Here is a 22,302-nt window from a genome sequence, read left to right as displayed (position 1 = left end):
TCATGCTTTCCACAACATGAAATCAACAGGAAAAGAAATAGCATATATATATATATAAATCCTGATTGTAATAGTTACCACAAGCAAAATGGTGACCTCTAAAACTACCATAGCACATTGGTGTTGGTTCATCACACTGAATAAAAGTGATTGAGACCCTGATAAACATAATTGACAGTAGTGGGCTAGGCTGATTTAATAACCTGTTGTTGTTTTAAAATATATGCCTCTTTCCTATCCATTCTTAAGTTCCCACCTCTTTCTGCACTGATTTACCTAACAGAATATTACCTCTAGACCAGAAAGCATAGAGATCAACAATTCCCAAGCCAATGCACCATGATTCTTTATTTCAAAAGGAGGAATTATTGCTGAAAATACGTCAGTCGGACAGTGACTTAGTGTTCACCAACACGGGAGCAAACACACTGCTGCTCTCACTAGCTGGAAGTGCAATACCTTTGCATCAGAATAGTCTTCCAAGCTAATGCAGTTACATCTTGAGCTGAGAATGGCAATGGGTTTCTTCACTGAGCTATGAACATCTTTAATATACATGCTTAAAAATTCTATCAACTGTTCAACAACATGAAGAGATGAAAACAAGAAAATGTATCTCATTAATTACACATAGAAACATAGTGGCTGCCTATAATCTTTGGTATCCAGAAATACTCTCTACCTACACATTGCCAGCCTCCTCCTCTTTCTCTATTTCAATGTCTACACACTCCAGCTGCTTTGCTAGCGTCTTGATCCGCAGCTGACAGGTACTCAGCTTGTCTCTGCAAGAAACAAACAGATTATTTGTATTGTGTAAGTTCTTTACTCTTTCCCATAAAACTCTTCCTTTTGGGGGCAAGGTTCACAGATAGGATTCCTTCAAACCCCCCCAACTCCCCAACACCATCCCACTTTTTCTTCTAAGATCTTAATACAAGGTTCCTCAGAAGCCCTTGTTAATTTCAAGCATTTTCTCCAAAAACCCAGAAAAATGTAACAAGAGTTTATTCTTACTTCATCCAGAGTTCAGATATTATCACAAATGACAATAGCATGAACGGCATCTTTTTACATTAAGCCTTCTTCAGATGTTTGCTGCTAAAGAACATCTTTGACCTCAACATAGCAAAACACTCGTAGCAGGTGCTTATCTTAAAGTACGTAACTTCACTGATTCTAATGTACCATTTCCATCACAGTTAAGAAAACGTTTACAATGAATTTTCAACTTGACATTTCCAACTGACTGTTGAACCAGCAGGATTGTGCAGACATCACTGAAAGGAACTAGCATCTCATTCTCCCAGACCAAACACCTCTAACATTATTATTGTGTTTCATTTTTTCAAGCATGTAATTAATTTTTATCCTTAATTCTTTACAATGGTTTGGGGATATATTGAATATATTAGACAAGTGTTTGCATCACATAACTTTCATGAAAAAAATTCTATAAACTCTATAAAATTCTATAAAAATTTATGACAGATACAGTATCCCAGTATTTGATGGTGATTTATGCTGATGAGTTACTTTCACTTAAACACTAACCTGGCTTTTCGGACCACAAGTTGCTTTTCTTTGGCTACGTCATTGAGCTCTTTTAGGTTCTTCTGTAAGGTTAATATGCAAATTCTATCTCTATACTTCATAGCCTGAATATTATTAATGTCACCCAAATAGTGTTCCAAGCTCTCCCTTTGAATCGAAACACAATATTATCAGTGAAAACATAATGAGAAATTGAAAAGTTACATGAAGTTTGTACATCATCCACTTACGCATTTGTGGGTTAATTGTTTTCTGTTTTACTCTTATTCTAGCAGAAATGTTACAAATATAATCAGTTTAAATAAGGAAAAAAGTGAACATAATCTGTAGAAGTTTACATGCATGTACTCAAGCCAAGATTTTTAGACTTGGATATCTAAAGTTGAACATTTATACACACATTTAACACATTAATGTCTTTGTTTTGAAATGCCTGTGGCTCCTCTTGATTATACCTAGGGTTTGCAAATGCTAATTTTCATCAACAATAGTTTAAATCTTTAAAGGGAACATTCTAAACTAATTAAAAACCATATTATATGCAGCTGCTCAGTTTGTGGGGTGAGCTAATCTTTCTTATAATTTTGTTCTGCATATAGGAGAAGTCTGAAGGTTTGGTTTGGGGTTTTTAAAATCATTTTGATGTATTTTGAGTTTTTCTGTTGATAATGGTAACACTGTCAACATTTACTGGCAGTAGGCATATGTGCTATGCAACTTCCCACATACATTTATTGATAAACATTATTTGAGCTTTTCATTATGTCTTATAACCCTATGCCAGGTCATTCCAGGGCAGAGATTAACAGTCTTGTCCAAGTAAGCAAAACTGTGCTTTGATCTTCGTGAAGAGAGCAACAACTACTTAAGGCCACATTCAAACCACCAAATTCCTTTTCACGCGTGATCTCTGCTACACAGAAATTTATTTTTTCAGAAATAAATCCACTGTACCACCTACTTGTAAAATCAACATAGTACTAATCTATCATCATACCAATTCTGTGTTAATTGACTTTACACAGTGGTACAAAACTCTGTATATATTTTAAGAAACTTACAATCTACCACTGATATTCTTCAGCAGACAAACTTTTCTTTTTCCAACAGCTCCCGATGTTCTACAAGTACAGAGGGGTACAAACACAACACTGCATATTATTACAAAGAGATGGCTGAGTTTTAGAAGAAACGTAAATTGGTGAGTTTACTACTCCTTTGAGGAGAGCCAATTAGCCCACATTAATGTGGTGCAATCATTGTGTTATATGTACATACCTATAATGTTTTCAGATTAAACAGTGTCCAGAGTCTGTCTTTATCTTACTCAGCTCATTGTTTTAACAGTAGTAACCAATTTAATTTATTTTTTGTGGAAAGGTCTATATTGCCTCTGACCAATTTGACAAAAATGCATAGTTGAATTAACAAAACCTTCTCTTGAAAGAGGTAAGTTAACACTATAAAGGAAATTACTGTTAGAACTGGTAAGAAAACAAGTTATTTACATGTTAGATTTGCCTCGAATTTCTTCAGAAGCATCCTTTTTTCCCATCTTGCCAGCACCAGCAAGCTCTTCTTCAAGCTTGTATTCTAATAGATGTTAAAAGAACAGTTTAATAGAGACTTTCAACTGTAAAATGCAAAGCTCTGGTATACTTGCTGTCAAGTCAAAATGTGGAGAATCAGAGATGACATTTTATAGCATTACTGCAGTGTATAAAAAAAAAATCACATGGCAAAACACGCAGGACTACTGTTGTATACCTGCAAACCAAAACAGGAAAATGCTCTCTGCCTTCATTATGGAAGTGTCACAAACAATCCAATGGCAGGGAGACCCAAACCAAAACCATGGAGGGGGCTAATGTATTGACAGGTTTTGGCCAACAGTTTGATTTGTTTCTCTTACAGTACCTTATCCTACTGTACCGTGAAGATAGAAAATTTTTGTTAAGTATTTATGTGAGCAAGAAAATGACAATGAGAGAGAATAATAGCCTAAGACCCCTTTTTAATATAAAGATCAGTATTCAGCACTACACCATGCATGATAATCTGTAAAATGGTACATATGTTGCTCACATAACATACTGAAACATACTTAGGACACAATTAGAGAAATTGGCTGCCTGTTAAGAGGTATCTGGCACCAGTTTAGATGTCTTAGGGTATCCAATATTTTCATAGAGTTGCCTCTGTGGAAGACCTATGCCATTCTGGAGCCAGATGAGAGGCTCTAGAGCACTTCAAGTGACACTAGATGCCAATGTGTGAGCAACTGAATCAAGCCCATACAGTCTAATATTAGATTTTCACCATCAATATAAAACTCTGAATTACAGAGTAATTCAGCCTTACAGATGTAAAAAGTAGAGAATTCACTGCTACAGAAATAATGGGTTAGATTTAGATTAGTTACAGCTGTGTAGCATAATGCTAGAAAACACCTACTGGAATCATTGCATTTACATACTGTTCCCATCTACTAAATTAGAAGACATGTTAATGTTACTTTTTTGTGAGTTATCAAAACAATTCATCATTTTCACCTTCCCAGTGTTCTTCCACATTAGAGAACTGACCAGCTTTGTCTTCTTTTTCTTCCTCTTCCGGAAACGGTAGAAGAGATTTTTGCTCTTCTTCCTTACTATAACTGATCTCATTATCTTCCATACCGATAGATCTTTCAAAAAGACCAGGCTAAGAAAGCGAAGGGCACATACATATATATGTTTTTATATATATATAATCTCCAAGAACTTGCACTATATCTTGAGATGAATTAATAGCATTCAGTAAATACTTAATGTATGTGAAATAACATCACACACCTTTGTACTAGTCACACATTTTAAGTATCAACTTTAACAAATCTCTTGTAGGAAAGAAAGGACACTGCCAGTTTTTATTATTGAACTAATTGTTATTAAAACAAACTTTCTGATGTATCTTATCCACTTAGCCAACCACTCTACCCAGAATGATTAGGGAACAACTCCAACAAATGTTACTTGCTCTTGCATCTTACTCAGTTCTCCAGCATTAAGTAAACTGTTCTCAAATGTTGGTACAATTGATTAGAATTCAGTAAATTCTGTATGTCATCTAGAATGAGTTGTTACCACATGGCTGAACATTTCATCAAGGGCTTACTCATACAGAGACTTGTTCATGTGATTAATTTAATGAAGGTGGTGGCTCAGCTTTGAATGCTTTTATATAAATCCTTTTGCAGAACTCAAAAACATAAACTAGAAGAGAGTATCTATTTTCTCTAGTTTAACGAACAGAGAAAATACATCATGAAATTTGAAATACAGGATAGACTAGATAAATGATAAGAACCGCCTTAAAAGCGAGACAGAATTCCTACACATGGCTAAGGTTGATTTAAGGTTGTTAGTGGCACTAAAAAGTAACACAAACATAAGTCAAGCTGCAAACGCACCAGTCGCAGCCCAGATTACTTCCTGCAAAGCCACTGCATTGCCAAGAAGGGCAACTCAAACTTCAACGCAACAGAGCTTTGGGTAAATCAGGCCAAAATTAGGCCCAAAGGCCTTCTATAAGGAAACCACAAGCCAGACAGCAAAAGCCGTATTGCTTCCATGATTCCTCACGTTACAGAGCACCCGAACCTCGCATGTGAAAACACCCTCCCGACACCGGATTCACGCCGTGTCCGTGCAATGCCACGCCCAACTCCACGGTACAGGGCACCACCGCAGGGCCACGCTCCAGCAAACTGTCAGTCCTAGCAAGGGGAACTGCGGCAGAACCTCCGGCACCGCTCCGCTAACAGCCGCCGCCAAGGGTCAGCCCGCCGAGCGGGCCGGGGCCAGCCTGGCAGCCCATAGCGCTGCTCCCCGCGCAGAGGGACCACTACACCTCCCTCCTTCCCGCGGAGGCGGGCAGGGCAGGGCAGGGCAGGGCAGGGCAGGGCAGGGCAGCCGTTCCCGGGACCCCCGTCCCTTCGCACGCCGCGGCCCAGCCCGTAGCCTCACCGCCACCGACCTCCGCGGCTGGGCCCAGCGCCTGTTACATCCGTTACCACGGCAACGGAGCAAACCACCGCGAGCGCTCGGCAGGGGCGCCGGGGAGAGCCCGTCCCCTGCCCCGGGGCCCCCGCAGCCGCTGCAGGTGGGCGGTGCCGCCGTGCGCCCCCCCCCCGCCCGCGGGGTGGTGCGTGCCGGTGGAGCCGGCCCGCCCCAGGCAGTGCCCTACATCGGGAAAGAGCGAGTGCCTTTCTCTGAGGAGATTCCTGGTGCTGCAGGCTCGCTTCTGAGTCTGCACTCTTATAAGTACGCAGAATTACAAGATGTAGGGCGGATATTCACGGGTTTATTCAAGCCAATGAATTACGAAGATTTGAACCAGCTGAGCAGTTGATCGGGTTTTTCCCCCCCCCTGCTTGACAATTATTTTATTTTTAGTAGTGTAGGTTAAAATATGAACTACTATGAAACGCAGCGTCTTCCCGGGTTTGATTGGCAAGACTTTTTATACATTTTTGTGAGCTTCTGACACGTTCTCTAATACATAAAAGGATGACTGATACTTTAAAAATACAGTGGCATTAAGGCTTCCATTCATTAATGGGAATAATTACACAGGTGAGAGCACTCCTGACACATCTTTGGCTTCTCCTGGGCCTCTGGCTCAGGTGATTTCAGGTAACTGAAATCAGAGAAATGTTCTGCAAAATTTCAGCTTACTATTTATTCTAAATACATTTATAAATTTTAAGCAAGTTGGTAGCATGATTAAAAAAATGTTTTTAGTGAATTCGCGTGACTTTCTGCAATGCAGAAGTCATACAGAGGTTGGAGTACACACATTTTAGAATACTGAAGATTTCTGAGTTTCAATCCAGAATGAAGCTGTCTTAAATGCCTTTTCAGAAATAAGCCTGCACTATTCTGACAATAGGATTTCACCATTAGTTACTAATTAAGGGTTATTACAGCAAAAATCATGTGTACTGATCATGCTGCCCATTTATAATGTCACATTCTGAATGCTTCCTCTAGCTTCAGCAGAAACTGCGGCTCTTGAGGTTCCTTGTAACACTTCAGCAATTGTTACAAGTATGCACAAAATCACTCAGTGAAAAAGAATTTAGATTATATTTTAGTATTTTACATAGTAAAGCTAACTGTATTCATAAAATGTGTCTCAGTTGGAATACTCTGTTCTGCAGAGGACTCTTCTGAACTTGTGTGTTTGCTACCATGTGTTCGGTGATCACATTTTAGCTCTTAATTGGTAATTAGGTTTCCTTTCTATTCTGTTCCATGTATTACCTTGACAAAGCTAAGGAACAGTGCAGTTAGAGTCACAGAAAAGCAGATTCTTGTTGCCTTATTCTTGGCACTGGGCCTAAATGCTAGACAAGCTAGAGAAATTCAGCTATTCAAAGTGATTCAGTTATTAAAATATTGGGACATCTTTTATACCGAAATAAACACTGATCTGTACATAGAGATGGAAGGCATCCTCAGAGTTATTTAACATAAAATGTTCCTCAGTTGTAAGCGGTATTTCTGTAATTTTTTATAGCTGCTATAAGAAGTAAGGTCTGTTTTTTGATACCAAGCATATAAGCACATGCTACTAATCTAAGCATTTCTTTCCACTGGTACCCACGGTGTAGAGTATATATTAGTCAGTGACCAATTCATTGTCCTACACTTATGGTATAGGTCCTCATTCTTTAGAAATATATCAACATTCTTAGCTCTGTAGACGGTGGAATCTTGATTTTATGGCATCTATTCATATTACATAAAACAAATTACATACAGACATTTGCAGGATTAAAGCTACAGGATGTAGGCTAAAAATACGCAGTGATTAACTGTATAGCTCTCTCTGCAGATCTAGAATAGATATAACTGTGTTAACTCTGAACCCGCCAGTTCTCACACTCCTATAGTCAGGATGTAAAAGATCCAAGCATGTTCTTTTCCCCTGAAGAAAACGTTTGTAACAACACCTGGTAATATCACTGATTGTCAGTTTCTTGTGATATTTTTATTCAGGGTATTTATTCAGTCCCAGTTTACAACTCTTTGGATGATTTCATAACAACAACCAGAAAAAATGGTAACTGTACTTTTAGCAATAAATAAATATGAGTTTAACCTCTAAGTTTCCTAAAAACCTGCCCAGCACTTGAGTCAAAAAAGAATAGCCAATTTGTAACTTTGCTGTAAACCATCATGGATTATAACCGCTGCCTCGGCCAGAGACATAGCATTCGGAGACAAGTAGAAATTGAATTGTCATTCCGTAGGAAATGTTGATGTAGTGTTCACTCTGAACTGGAACAAAGTTCAAATTGCTAATCCAACTTAATTCAGAAATACCAGATGTTTTGTTAGTGAAGTTTTACAACAGTCCCCTTCCAGTCAGCACCGGTCATTTCAGAGTGCACACTACCAGTTACATCTGACTGTGTGATTTCCTGGTCACTGGTCATGACTTTCTGTCAGGTGAATAATCTGTCACTAGGGAAAGGCAATCTAGATTTTTACCTCCCATATAGATGCGAGAAGAGAGAAGATATCTGCAACTCCTCTGCAGACGCTTAATTATGGCTCCCCAGACAAGTTTGTATCTCCCAATCCACAAGTTATGTCTATCAGCTAGAAGTCAGTGAATCTCTTCCAGCTTTAAGCTCCAGGAGATTTACCAAAAGGCATTGGTTGGTGCTGCTCATCTAGATATTGTAGGCACTAACCACCAGTGGCCCAACTCTGAGAAACTGGGTAACAGAGTGAGCATGTATAAATTAAAATTGTGCTGTTTTCTTACTGTAAGTTAAATTTAGAGACATTTCAGTGAAGTTACTTTAGTACCACCTCATGAGCAATTTCAAGCTTAGCAGAACTGGACAGTTCAGTTTGCTGTATGGCTACATACTGTGCTTCCACAGGCGCTTGGTATTTCTTTTCTGAACGTTTCCAAGGTGACAGTAGCTCATATATGGAGCTTTCTCGCTTTTAGGCAGGAAGACATGCCAATAATGGAATCTTAATTTTTGCAGTGTGGTTTATATCAGATTACATAAAACAACTTCTCTGCCCCTATTCCATGCTATGGATCAATGTTTGACTGTAAAACAATGGCAAAGCATTGATAAGCATCTTACCAATGAGTCATCCTTACAGATGTAGTAGGAAAGAATGAGAGGGGCATTTGCTATCAGAGCACCCCACGGAGGAATGACCAGGGATGACATCAGCTGGGTGCACCACTGAGAGCAACACGTCTGGCAGACAGTCATCTCCAGTCCTGGAACTCGCCCTGGCTTAGGGGCAAAGCGGGGAACTTCATCCCAAATCTGTTGCACAGAGAAGAGAAAAAGAAGGCAAAGTGTCTAGCCACACCACGCTTCATGATTATCAAAAGAATCTATGCCGACTGAGGGAGGAACCGCATGTTCTACAGAACATTTGGAAACAGATAAAAACTAGAATTCTCATCCAGTGCTTTAGGTGAAAGGAAAATTGATGTGGTGATTATACTGATATTTATTAAATACAGACACGTTTGTGTTGGGGCCATGGGACATTCATACAGTGCAAGTATGGTACAACCTCTGAAATGAGCTAAATATTCCCACCATGCGATTGCTACTGATATTCCCAAATCTCATTTATAAAAATAGGCATATGTGTGTAATTTATATATCTAGAGACATTTGGCGACGTTGCCACAACAGTCTTTCAAGAGCTGTTTATGTGGAATCGTGGGAGAGCGAAACTAATTATCCGTGTGGTACATTTTTTGCCTCTAAAAATTATATGTGACAATATGACATCTTTGCTGGTGGTAAAACCACCTGTCCTGTTTAGAAAATGATCTATTAAGAATATCAGGTAATGCAGTGCAACTGTAAAATTCAAATAACACCCTTTTGATATGCTCTCAAAACGCTGAGGTAATACAGGACTATGAAAACTTGTTGTTTGGCCAAAATCACTGAGCATATTTCTCCTCAATCCCATCAAATTATGCTTTCCAATAAATTATTTTACGCTAGCAATTACAAAAGTGCAGATGACTACGATCAGGAAAAAGTCACACTTGTTAGGTGCTCCAGAAGAAAAATACTTTGACAGCTTTTGAACTGTGGGTTTCTGTTTTTAATTATAGTAAAATATTACTTCAAAGTTGTGACCTTTGCTTACTACTTGAGAAAGGGTAAATACTTCAAAAATTAGTAATTGTTAATATAGTAATAATTACAACTAATGATTTAATTCATAATAGTGTTTAAATGATATTTACTTGTAAAATTGTCCAGATGTGGGTGGAGCCCATCAACTTTTGATAGACTGACATGGTCAGATAATACGGAAATACTGACCTAGGTGTCACGTTGGTCATTATTACATCATTTTGCCAGACCTACAACAGCTTTATGCGTATGACAGCAAAGATGAAACTTTGTTCCAAACTGTGTAACTCTGACCTGTCAACCCAGTAGTGTTGAGCATTCTTTAATCCCACGCGGTTGCTGATGATCCATCTGAGCTCCGTATGCGTCAGATCATAGGATGGGTATTTTCATAAATGTTCATGCCTGCAGCCATAGGGATTGAGGAGGGGTAGTAATTTAGTAGAGTGACAAAAAGGCTTAAGAAAAATTTAGTATCATGGGCCATCTTTTTAAGACTATTTGACAGTTCCAAGCCAGTAGCCAAAGGAAAGCTTTAATTATTTTCAAGAGGATTAGATGAGAAAGATTTGGAGAGCTTATTTATTTTGTTTTGTTTTGACGTTTTAATAGCAATTTTAATTGTTTTTTAATCTATCTCTTGAGCAATTTTAATCTGTCATTGACTGTAAGGAGTTTGGGATATTCTGCTAGAATTGTAGGAAATGAAATATATTGTTGATCATTATTATTTTATCCCCTCTCTTCCCTTTGACTAAAAGGAATTATTAATTTTGAGTGGAGGTGTATCTATATATGTGTATATCTATATCTATGTAACAGCCTATTTTGCTTAAATATTTGTGTGCAGAACCAACTAAAACCAAGGCTGAATGACCTAGCATTTGCCCTTCTTCTGTATAATATAGAGGATATAATTAAGGCCTATTTACATCAAATGTAATTGATTTATTTGAGAGAAGTTCCACATTTATTTTAGGGTTTTGTGGGAATGGATCTTAGAACACCTCTTTTTCTGAAGTACAGACACAAAGTCGTAGCTAAATCAGTCCTGTGAAAATCATGGGAGATTTTGTTAAACCCAGGCACTGTTATGGTGGTGATGGAAGATTCCCCATATATATTTCTTTCATTCATGATTCTATGATTAATCCGAATCTATAGTATAAAACCTTGGTCGTTCAAGATGATTTCAGCAATTGGATAAATATCCCTATGCAATGCCCAGTGAAATGAATGGGACAGTTAATTTTTTCCAGGGATAATCAGAACCCTGATAATGTACCTTGAATACCAGATTTTTCAGAAAAAATATTAAGATTCTGAAGCTAAACATAGTCCCATCACAACTGCATTGAAGATTTTGTGGCCAGTCACCTTACTGTTTTTGGCTGTAGAGCTGCTGAAAAAGGAACATAGTGATAGAAGAAGTGAGAAAGAGAACTATCTTAATGAATTTAGAGAAAATATGTAGGTGATGCTCTTCCTTTTTTTTCTTTTTTGCAATATTAGAACCACTGACAGCAAAGAACTTTTTCATGGGATCAAAGTGAGTAAGTGCTGAAAGTGTAGTTGTTACAGAAATACAATTCTTTCAGTAATGATTCTTTTTGAGGATTGCCATTGTATTTTACTTGTTTTAACGGCAAAACTTGTAGCACATATGTTGCCCTGATGTACTTACACCAGCACACAAATACACACACACTCGCACACTTATATATGTGTTATATATGTGTAAAATACTTATATACACACACTCATTCTACGTGTACAAATTGCCTTGGCTGATTTGTGCTGTTTTTACAGATGTATGCTGAAGACATAGGAAACTGTTCTTTTTCACTAGTAAATTACATGGCAGCTGTCTAGCCAAAGAAAAACAATATCAAGGAATTCTCAGCGTAGGTACATAGCTGATTGTAATGCCATCCTTAAGAGTAGGAAAAATATGAAAGTCAACTGAAAATATCCTGAAAGGTGTAAATCTGTTCTATTATATGGAGAGACAAAATCATTCTGTTCCGTATGTCATCCTGTAAATTCCATCAAAAATCTTTTGGTTTCCCCACTCCAAAAAACCAGTTTTTATGTGACAATCCAACTACTTGAGTTTAAATTTAGGTCTTTTCCTCCTTAGCATACATTAGCTGCAGGCATGACCACTGAAATGTGCAGAGGAAGGAAGAGATCAGAAAGAAGATAACCCCCCACATCATTCTTACACTTTTATGACCTATGATCTTGTATGCGTGTGTATGGATGTTTGTGTATGTATTGTGTAGATCTGTATGCAATCTGTACATTTATCCTCCCCCTGGATCCCACAGGGCTGTTGTTCCCCTCACCTGCCACCCCTCAGTTGCCATTTGAAATATTGGTATTAAATAATAATACAATATTAAGCATATGAAAAGATACATTGAACACTTTACCCCAGGTGCATCCCTTCATTTGCTTAAGGTATCTGCACATTCATTTTTGCTTTACAATAAAATGTCTTTAAAATGTCTCCTTCACAGTGTTTCCTTTGTGGGTTGGTTTTAAAATTGTCATTCTAGACTGAACAGCACCAAAAAGCAGAGGAGGCGGAGGAGGAGAGAAGAAAAGAGCGAACATGGAGGAGAAAACCGAGTTTGACCTGCAAGTGAAGATGAACCCGAACTCCCGAGAAGCCTTCTGGCCGGGCTTCCCACTGACCCTCCTGCGAGGAGTCACGGCCCTAAGAGCAAGCAGAGGTCCCCGAGAGTTTGCAAGGCACAAGGATGGAAACGGGCACGGCGTTATTGAGTGCTAACGATGTCAGCCCCCGAGCAGCCGTGGGATGGAGTATTGCAAGTGCAGTTTCACAGCTCCGGGCTTGCTGAAGTAACCTGAAGCGTTTCACTTCAGAGAAGCCCCTTAGAATCTGAGAGCGACGAGGCAGAAGTTTGGAAAACCTTGGGTCTGCCTCTTTTGTACCGCCAGTCCGGGACAGCTTTGAGAAAGCGAAGAGGTGGCGGTTTGCCCTCACCAGAGTCCCCTCTGTCCCTCTTGCCTGTTCCCTTGGAAAGCCGCTCCAAGACGGGCTGCAGCTGCGGTCGCCCCGGAGTCGTGCAGCCGGGATTTGCACGGGGAGGGACGGGGGCGGGGGGCGGTGGCAGCGTGCTTCCAGCACACAGCGGCACTGGGTTCCTGCACTTCACATGCCCTTTGCCGTGCCGAACGAACCTGCTTTGCCTCTCCCTCTGAGCTCTCTCCGGACTGCCTGCACTCTATGGCTTCATCGCCTTTGCCCTTAGCTCGGGCTGCATCTCCCTCCCTCCGCCCGTGATTATTTGCACAGGACATGTCCGGTGTCTCCGGAGCACTTTTCGTTTGCTCCCCCCCGCACTCGGTGGGATTAATCTATCGTTTTGGAGGTTATTTTCGGCAACCAGCCTCGCACCCGAGAAGACCGGCCGGAGGAAGGGCGAGGCGCTTCTGAAACCTGCAGCCGGGCTGTGCCAAAGCCGGGCAGCGGAGCCGGGCGGTGCTGAGCCGGCGGAGCCCCGCCGAGGTGCCACCCCGCAGAGGAGGAGAGCTGCCCTGCTACCTGCTCCGTATTTCTGGCTGCCTGCATGGCTCCCGGGCACTGTAGACATTGTGGGGGCTGCTGCTGCTGAGCAGCAATACATTGCTTTAAACTCAGCCTCAACTTGTCACAGCGAGCGAGGATGGCAACACTACTGGAGCTTTGGAGCTACCAAGAGAGCCAGGGAACGTGGGTTTTGTTTGCCACTGTCTAATAAATGGGAGTAAAATGGAATTTCTTACCTGGGTTTTTCCTGCCTTGGTTCTACTGTGCACCCAACAGCACAGGTGTATCAGGTAAGAAAACGCCTTATCATTCATTCTTTCTTAGACTGGCCTTAGGCAGACATTCTTTCTGTGTGGCTGGGGTGAAAAATGCCAGGTCTGGCACTCTTTCCCCTGCCCACAGCGCCCACTCCCACTTTTGTCCAGGCATGCTCTCCATTTGAGGGCTACGACTGCTTGAGTGAGTGTTCAGTAGAAAAATGGGTCTTGACTGAAGAGTTTCCTCAATGTGCCCCATCTTTTTTCTTCCTTTTCTAGCAGAGGATGCACTTCTGCCAATTGAGCAGCAATTTCTTGGCTTAACCAAGGGGAGTGTTTTTAGCAGGATGCCTGTGGAAGCCTTTTCCCGAGGGCACTTACTATAAATTGGGGGCAATCACTTTTTGTAATGGCATGGCACATCCCAGCGCAGCCTCATCTCCTTAAACAGCTCTGTAGGGGGCCTGCTTGAACATGAAACTCTTCCATAAAACCCAGCACAACCAGTGGGGTACTAACTGAACATCTTTGCTTTGGGCCTCCAAAGACACAATTAAAACCTCCCAAATACAGACATTCCTTTCTAATGGGTTCACTAAGTCTCCTGAACTTGAGATAAGAGGAAGAGACTGGCAGAGATCTTAGAAAAAAACATTTGAAGAACACCAACCATTTCTTAAAATAATAAATTGTAAAGATATATATTTGCAATTCTCAGTCAGATTTATTCTGAAGGTGTTAGCTAGGCAACCAGCTATGTTCTCTGTATATTCTCTACAGATCTGGAGGCTGTACGTGGAGAAAGCTTGCCATGATTATGCAATGAAAATTGAAGGGGGAGTAAAAAAGAACTTGCTGCATATAAAAACATGCCTACATCATCCAGAGCGAGGATGGCTGTGGTATTCAAGGGGTCTTCCTACTTCTACTTTATAGGCATTATTAATAGCTTCAGAAGCAAAATGATAATTGTAGTAAGACATAGCATTGCTGTTATAGTTTTTGGAATGAATTAGTGTAATCTGTTTTTTTTTCACTGGGAAGGGAAAGAAAGGATCTTGCATTAGAGGAAGTGTCAAGTCAACTGCTCGTATTCAGGACTGACATAATGCCTTATCCTATGACCTTGAATTTGTTATCCAGGGTCAGATCCTGACACCCTCATGCTCTGAAGCAATCCAGTATTACAGTGAAGGCAGAAAAAATAATGCTTATGACCTAAGGGCATCAAGATCTTGCCCATAATTTCAATGATCCTGTTTCTTTATCTGCACTTGGGCTAGCATTGAGTGGTTTAGTTGAAAAGTGGTGTTTGAGTATAAAAGAAGAAAAAAATGAATTTTGAGGAAGCCAGTCTTCTCAGCCTCTGTCTTCAAGGTCTGTGGCACTCTCGTGGCAGAGAATAAGGCAAGGCAAATTCTAGCTTGTGAAATTCAAACTGTTCAGTTTGTAGCAGTTTTCCAAATATGCAAAGGTGTAAGATAGACATTCAATGGTCAGAGAAGACTGCTTTGTTTAGTACAACAGTTTTCTGAAGATTTAGAATTTAGTGTGGCTATGGCAGAACATTTAATCCTGTAAAAAGTGAGTAACTTTGCTTAGATGTGTTCTTTTAATGAGTTTAACAGAACTAAACCAAAATTTTATCCTTGCATCAGTAAAATCCCTCACAGATAGACAGCCTATGAAATAATTCCCCTTTTACGGGCCCAAGAAGCACATGATCTTCCTTATTCTTCTTCCTTGGAGTTCTTAAATATGAAATCACATATAATTATTTTTCATAAGAGATGCTTTTATGAAGAGCAGTATTTTATTAATACTGTGGTTTTATAATAATGGGCAAACCTGCCAATAGCTACATGTTATTGCTTTGATTTTGTTTTCTAAATGTAATGTGATTCATGACGATGACAGAGGCCATCCAAAACCAGTAAGTTCTCTGCTTGTGAGTCCTATGGACTGTGTATTGACAGGTGTAAGCAAAAACATATTCAAAAAAGGAAGAATATTTCAGCGAGTTCTGAACTCAGTGGTATGACATAAGACTTCCCAAAGGCAAAACTACCTATTAAAATAATGTCAAGGTTTGGCAGAGGAGGGAAGTGAGGAATACGTGTACCCTGCTTCCCCATAGCATTTTCGAACATCGTTTCCGGGTGCTTTAGAGGGCTGTATTTGAAGCAATTTCTCTGTTGTGTGCTATTTGACTGAAGTGAATGAGCCAAATTCAACCTAAGTCAGCACATCTTACTTATGCCAGTGCTGTTTTCAGGTAAACATTTTTTAAAAGTAGTATTTTGTGGTCTGCTTGAGACAGTGATCGGTGGCAAGAAATTTGGCATTTATATGCTTGACAGCTCCTTGGGGCAAAGACTGTAGCTTCCACAATTGTATCAGAGTTCGATATGCTGTGGATGCTTCAATAATAAATGTGTCATAGTGAACGAGATCATCTGCTGAAATACACTTAGTGAAATATTTCTTCATTTGTGGGGGCAAGAGTACTATTGATAGGAGTTTTGGGATATAGGTCTGTACTTTGTAATTCTTTACTGAAAGAGATTTTAATTCTCTAATTAAAATTAGGTGCATCTTTATATTTAAGATTCTACTATGTTAAATGACTTTTGTACATTTGCATAGAATTGTCCTTCTGTTGTGTGTCTCCCTCAGCCTTTTACTTCTATTCATGGAAAGAGAGCAGCTTTAACACGTGAATATATGCAAAGAGTGGTCCATTCTCTGTAGCTTAAAACTCACAGAGAGGAAATAAGGGCTTTTATGTTCAAAACGTTGCCATGAATTAAGCCTAATGCTTTTTCAATTACATTTCAAAATACAAAACATATTTACAGTGAGCTTCACTTAGAGTCAGGAATGGCAGATGGGAAGGATACACATAGTGCTCTGGATAATCCTGGAGTTTGACAGAGGCCAGACTGTTCACTGACCTTGCAGAATATTCCTTGTCTTTTTCCAAAGAGTAAGTTTTCTTGAATGGCAATAACATCCAGGCCATTTGCCCCCAAAAGATTATCCTAAAGAAAATGAAACGTACTCCATCCTAGTCCTCAGAGATTCAGTGCTTGGAGTCGCTTTCCCTAACCTGTGTCAAGGACAGTTTTGTTGGCACAGAAGAACTTCGTAGTTTTGCCAGGTTTATCAATGGTGATTTCTGTTTCCCTTTGTCTAGCGTGCAAGAGAACTAACTATTCTTCTCATAGTATAAACAGCAATAATCTGTTTTCTACTGTTAACAGCGAGCTCTGTTGAAGTTCTCACAATGCTTAAACTCTAGATATGGACAGATGCAAATATATTCTCTAAAATATCTGCCTGAAATGAGATGTGTACAGAGTGTGGATGAAAAACCATCTTCTTTAGCTTTATATTTGGGAATGACTTCCAGGGTATTACTAGTACACATGACTATGTTGCCATTCAGTCAGTGAGGCACCCCACTCTGGCCTGGTGCAAAGTGAAGAAAAGCTTTTTGATGAGTTGTTATGCCCCTTGAATTTTACAGATCAATAGCTTAATTATACAAAGTCCTTTTCTTACTAAAACAAGCTTTACAGCAGCTTAAGTCAGGAAGTGAAGTTGCTGAATCAACTAATAGTAGTTTCCTTTCTTTTCATCTTTACTGCTTACACTATGAAAAGTTAATCCCTTCCAATGTGTCTTTTCTATGCTGGTCTTCCTTTTTAAGGTACAATAAGTGAATAATGTTTTAGGCCATATATAATCCCAACTGCTTATCAAGGATGAATGAAATTCTCCCACCATCCTTCATGTAACTTTAAACCGCTGGATCTGATGCACAGAAGTCTAGAGGAATGGCTCAAAGGAGTTACCACAAACTGGCCTGTAAAGTGCCATGAAAATAAAGGTCTGCTTTCCAAAGTCATCATTTTTGACCGAGGACTTCTATACTCGCTGCTAATATTCACACTTTTGTCTTCACCAGATAAAAATGAAATGAAAATATTATAGGTAGAATAATATTCTTGAGTTTGTTATTTCTCCTCTCCCTCAATATTCTCGAGGGACAAAAAAGAGGGGAATGGGAGATTTCTACTGTGCTGGAGGACCTGGGATGACTTTAGACCTAAAGAGCACATATCAGACTGACACAAGCAGAGCTTGGACTCATTTACACCATGCTGAATCATACACCCAAGCATATAGCCCCTGCTACATTAGTTCTTCAGGACCATGTTCAGACAGCTTTTAAATATTGCCAAGGATGGAGACCACAACCTTTCTCCACAACCTATCACCCTCACAGTGAGAAAGTGTTTCCTGATGTTCAAGCAGAACCTCCTGTGCTTCAGTCTGTGCCCACTGCCCCTGGTCCTGTCACTGGGCATCAGTGCAAAGAGCCTGGCTCTGCCTTCTTTACATCCTCCCTTCATGTATTTATATACATTGATAAGATCCCTCTGAGCCTTCTCTTCTCCAGGCTAAACAGTCCCAGCTCTCAGCTTTTCCTCATTTGAGAGATGCTCTAGTCCCTTAATCATCCACATGAAAAAGCCTAAGATTAGCAAAAGCTTTTGGTAACTCAGTGATAAATATTTGTAAATGAAACTGTAGGTTATTCTGATTCACATATTCTCTTTGAGTATCTAGGAGCCATTCTGTGAGCACTGTGCTAGTGTCTGAGAATGGCAGCAACTGAGTAAGAGTAGTTTTGTTCCCCATTTCAAAGAAATTTAAAAATTAACCAGTAGTATAAAGATCAACAAAGTGGATCTAGCTATAAAATTATTTCAGCTGTAATAACTTTAATAACCCCCACTGGTATGAAGCGCATATAGCTCCACTTACTTCAACACATTTGTTACACTGATGATCTGACCCTAAGGCTTTATTAATAATAGAAACAAGATTCATTTTAATTGTGTCATGGATATTTAAGTAAAACTCCCTCTAGATTGTAATCTGCTTAAAACACATGGCAAGCTACAGCTCACAGTTTTTAACCCAACTCTCATCATTTTAACTTCCTTTGAGCTCTATGGCTGTCCTTAACTGCTGCATACTGTAAATGCTTTTTCAAAACAGATGAGGCTCCTGGCAGTTCTTATAGTGACATTACTTCTTTTATAGCAAGGGACTGATTATAAGTCAGTTATCTGGGGATGAGTTCTTGATGTACACACGTAACAATATCTTTTGTGAAAGGGGAACAGCAGTATTTGTTTTTATTATTTTTCTTGGGTTGAGTACTCATAAATATACATGGTATTCTAATTTTACAACGGCTTGTACTTAGCACTTTTGTACTATTGTGTACGTAGGAAGCACAAGTTAGATTCTCCCATCCTCACAGATCAGGCACGCAAGATAGGTGGTGCAGTCACCTTTTGACTTGAGTATCGTTTTCAAAAAACTTTACAGAACTTGGCTGCAGATCTAGCAACAGGAGTGGAAAAGCACCACCTTCTACTGAAAAGAGATTTTAGGCAGATATATTCATTCAATATATTCTAGTTATTTACTTTAATTATGAAAAGATGTAAAGTATCATTCTTTACCTATAAAAGGAGATCAGATATTTTACTGATTAGGAATACCATTACATATCTGCGGCTGAGACTTACAAGTTACAAATAAGTACATTTTTAAACAAAATACTTTCACCATAATCTCATATTCTCTAATGTGCCACAGCCTTGATTTAAAATAATTAGTTCTTTTCTGTATTAACTGATAGCCTTAGTATTTCCAGAAATAGGGTAGTGAACGTAAAAGAAAATAAATGAAAGAATTTCTGAACTGAATGTTTGGTGGTATTGCAGACGAAAGCCAGACCTTAGCATCTGGATCTTGCCAAGTATTATGAAACAATAATTTCATTTAAGTAAATACTGACAGTTGGATGATTGAAAGACTAGCACATAGGAAACAGGAGTCTGATAGAAAGAAGTGTTTATATAACTGATGAGACCCAATAAAGAAGGAAAAAACTCTGTCAACATCTGTTATAAATCTTCAAAGCCTTTGTCTAAATCAATTATGTTATTCCAATTTACATAGCTGAAAATATGGCTCTGAGTCTTCCAAGATCCTTACTCAGAAGAGATATAGGAACCTGAGAAATAGCTGAGTGATTTGAGATGAACATACAACAATGGCGTGCTCATGGGAAGGAAACATTATAAATGCAATTTAATATATATCCTCAATTTTCACATTTTCCATAAACTAATGAAGTTTCACTTTGGAGCAGCGTCCCTATGCTTTAAGGCCACTTATGCTTTGACAACTCCGTTAATGCAAGTTTTCAGTGTCTCTGCTGCTCAGAAATACATTTATACATTGTAATCCCACGACTCCTTCCTTATGTAATTCACTCCATACATGTGGGGCAAGAATTTTATGACCATGGCAATCAAAGACCTTTCTTTCAGTCCCCTGTGACAAGAGTTGGTTATTGTAAGATACTCTGCTACTGTGCTAGCAGTAACTGCATGTGCTGAGCAGAATGCCCAGACTGGTATATTTTGAAGAGAAAAAATATGTGCTTTATGTGGGTCAATGATGTCGCATGAACACTCTAAGAAAATTATGTAAGTACCAAGGCAGAATATGCTCATGGTATATTATTCTGCAGCCTTTCATCGATGTCTAACGAGTTTCTCTTCTGTTACTAGTGATACATATCTCTCAAATGCCTTATTTATTGCTGGACACAGTAGAAGACGCTAAAACAGGGCTCAGTTTTGATATAGTGCTGGCATTCAGATACAGACCCTCTCAAACCACTGGCAACTTTTCTCTTTGCAAATAGTTGTGGTAGATATTGTCATAGTCCGTCATTTATCTATTCCTGTCATGTCAATCACAGTGCTGGCAAGAGGAATTATGTGAGCAGGCACAGATCTTCTTCAAATGAAGCCTGCCAGCTCAGTTTAAACAGTTAATGAAGACAATATAAGCTTGCCTTTGTTTATAAGAGATTATGGAAGATCCACATAACTGCTTGTACCAGGAGGGTTGAGAGGCTGGCATCTGCCAGGTGGTGGAAAATGGCAACAAGAAACTGTGCTAATGTCTTCAAGGAACATCACTGGATCCTGAGAGATGGAGCCTTATTTCTGGGAGGGGGACTGTGGCATGCTGCACAAATCTGACAGCAACACATTACCTCCCAAAAAAACCTACTGTCTGTCTGGTGGCTCACTCAGGTCCCAAGAGTGACTACAAAAGGATGCGTGCATTATGGCACCCCACACCCCTGACCTGAGGACAAACAGCCAAACACCCACACTGCCTGATGCTGGCAAGTGCAAAAAAGCACAAGCAGGTGAGCTGGGCCCTCCCAGCATGACGGAACCATCCCTATATGCCCAAAACTCTGGGCACCTGTGGGTAGGTGAAGTGGAACAGAGGTATTTTAGTGCTATGGATACCTCACTTACTTACCGCTCAAGATCATGGACAGGAATGTCCCTAAGTCCAGGACCACAGTTAGGACTCTTGCCCCTGCATTCCTAGGATCACTGAGCACACCTCAGGTTCTAGGACAATGGCGAAATCCTTCAGGCTCACCACTATGGGCAGCTCCTTGTGCTGCAGAACCATGGGCCCCTCTCGAGGTTTCTGGAGGGTCCCAAGTCACCTGGACTGTAGGCAACCACCTCTTTGGCTCAGAATGAGGGAGAACTACCGGGGCTTTCGGGTGCCATGGACAGCACCTCCTGAGTTCCAGCGCCACAGTACACTCCCGCCAAGGGTTTGGGTCCAGCCCACGGGCAGCTCCATGCCAGGTCGGGGCCATGGGAATGCCCCCTTCGGTGCTTCCGCGCTTCCAGCTGTTCACTTTTTAAACGAGATCTTTTTGACCATATCTTTGCCGTTTTCATGCATTTGTACACCTTCTATTAGCATTGCTGTTCATATTTCTGAAGCCCCACGGTACTCTTCACAGTATCAAAGATCTTAAATCCAAATTCCAGCTGTGTAATTTTTACTGTTTTCCCGTCACATTTGACAATGTACAAGCCTTCCTAATCTCAGCTGTTCCATAGTGATACTAGGAGCTGTCACAGCTGCTCTGTCCTGCTACCCGGAGAGCTGCATTTCAGCATCTGCAGATGCATTTTATGCAGTATACAATGTATCTTGGTTTCCCTCATGCTGTCTTTACATTTCTAAATCCTTTTTTCCCCTACTTTTTTTTTTCCTAAAGAAAAAAACTTTAAAAAGTATGTGCTTGTATTTCAGAAAGAGGCTATAGTCTTGCCTGAAATATATTTTGATTTAAACAGAAATATCTGAAATGGTTTTCCTCTCTATATACAGTATTTTTCCACTAAATTACCAATATAGCTGATTATACTGTAGGTGGTCTGTGGTGTAAAAGAAGTCAATGTCTTCCATTTTCTGTTACTTTCCTGTTTGTAAACATAGCCAAGTTTTAAAAGATCCTTATTCTTTCTACCTAGAGCTATGAATGACATTGGAGATTACATAGGTTCCAACATCGAAATATCCTGGTTACCCAACCTGGATGATTTAATGAAAGGGTATGCACGTAATTTCAGGCCTGGGATTGGAGGTGAGACTTTGAGAATAATGTTTCTTTTTTTCTTACAATCCTTCTACCTTCTGATGTTTATGTGAACTTCATCATCTACATGATTAAAAGGTTGTGATTATCTATTACTTGGATACTGGAAATAATAACAATCAACAATTTGCTTGATTTTGAAAAAAGATGGACTGTATAACAT

General features: G+C 39.7%; 2 protein-coding genes across 4 annotated transcripts in view; one reads left to right on the top strand and one right to left on the bottom strand.

Moving 5' to 3' along the window:
- The window catches only part of CFAP74 (cilia and flagella associated protein 74), a 46,531-nt gene extending 42,279 nt beyond the window's left edge, over positions 1-4,252 (bottom strand). Inside the window, exons 1-5 of one of the 2 annotated variants that reach the window (XM_075773257.1) lie at positions 4,107-4,252; positions 3,063-3,147; positions 2,616-2,675; positions 1,555-1,701; positions 687-785 (exon numbers count right to left, since the gene is read on the bottom strand). In XM_075773257.1, coding sequence (XP_075629372.1) covers positions 687-785; positions 1,555-1,701; positions 2,616-2,675; positions 3,063-3,147; positions 4,107-4,230 — 515 coding nt within the window. In that variant the 5' untranslated portion in view covers positions 4,231-4,252. The remainder of the gene's footprint in view (positions 1-686; positions 786-1,554; positions 1,702-2,615; positions 2,676-3,062; positions 3,148-4,106) is intronic. The other variant, XM_075773258.1, reaches the window with a different exon arrangement.
- GABRD (gamma-aminobutyric acid type A receptor subunit delta) overlaps positions 1-22,302 on the top strand; it is a 107,237-nt gene that overhangs the window by 77,186 nt on the left and 7,749 nt on the right. For both annotated transcript variants that reach the window (XM_075773260.1, XM_075773259.1), the window contains exons 5-7: positions 2,665-2,755; positions 12,304-13,591; positions 22,015-22,127. In XM_075773260.1, the coding sequence (XP_075629375.1) occupies positions 13,524-13,591; positions 22,015-22,127 (181 nt within the window). In that variant the 5' untranslated portion in view covers positions 2,665-2,755; positions 12,304-13,523. The remainder of the gene's footprint in view (positions 1-2,664; positions 2,756-12,303; positions 13,592-22,014; positions 22,128-22,302) is intronic.

Source organism: Balearica regulorum, chromosome 21 (assembly GCF_011004875.1).
Source record: "Balearica regulorum gibbericeps isolate bBalReg1 chromosome 21, bBalReg1.pri, whole genome shotgun sequence".
In the NCBI taxonomy this organism is placed as follows: domain Eukaryota; kingdom Metazoa; phylum Chordata; class Aves; order Gruiformes; family Gruidae; genus Balearica; species Balearica regulorum.
The sequence above is the reverse complement of the archived record's forward strand: the minus strand, read 5'-3'. Positions and strand labels throughout refer to the sequence as shown.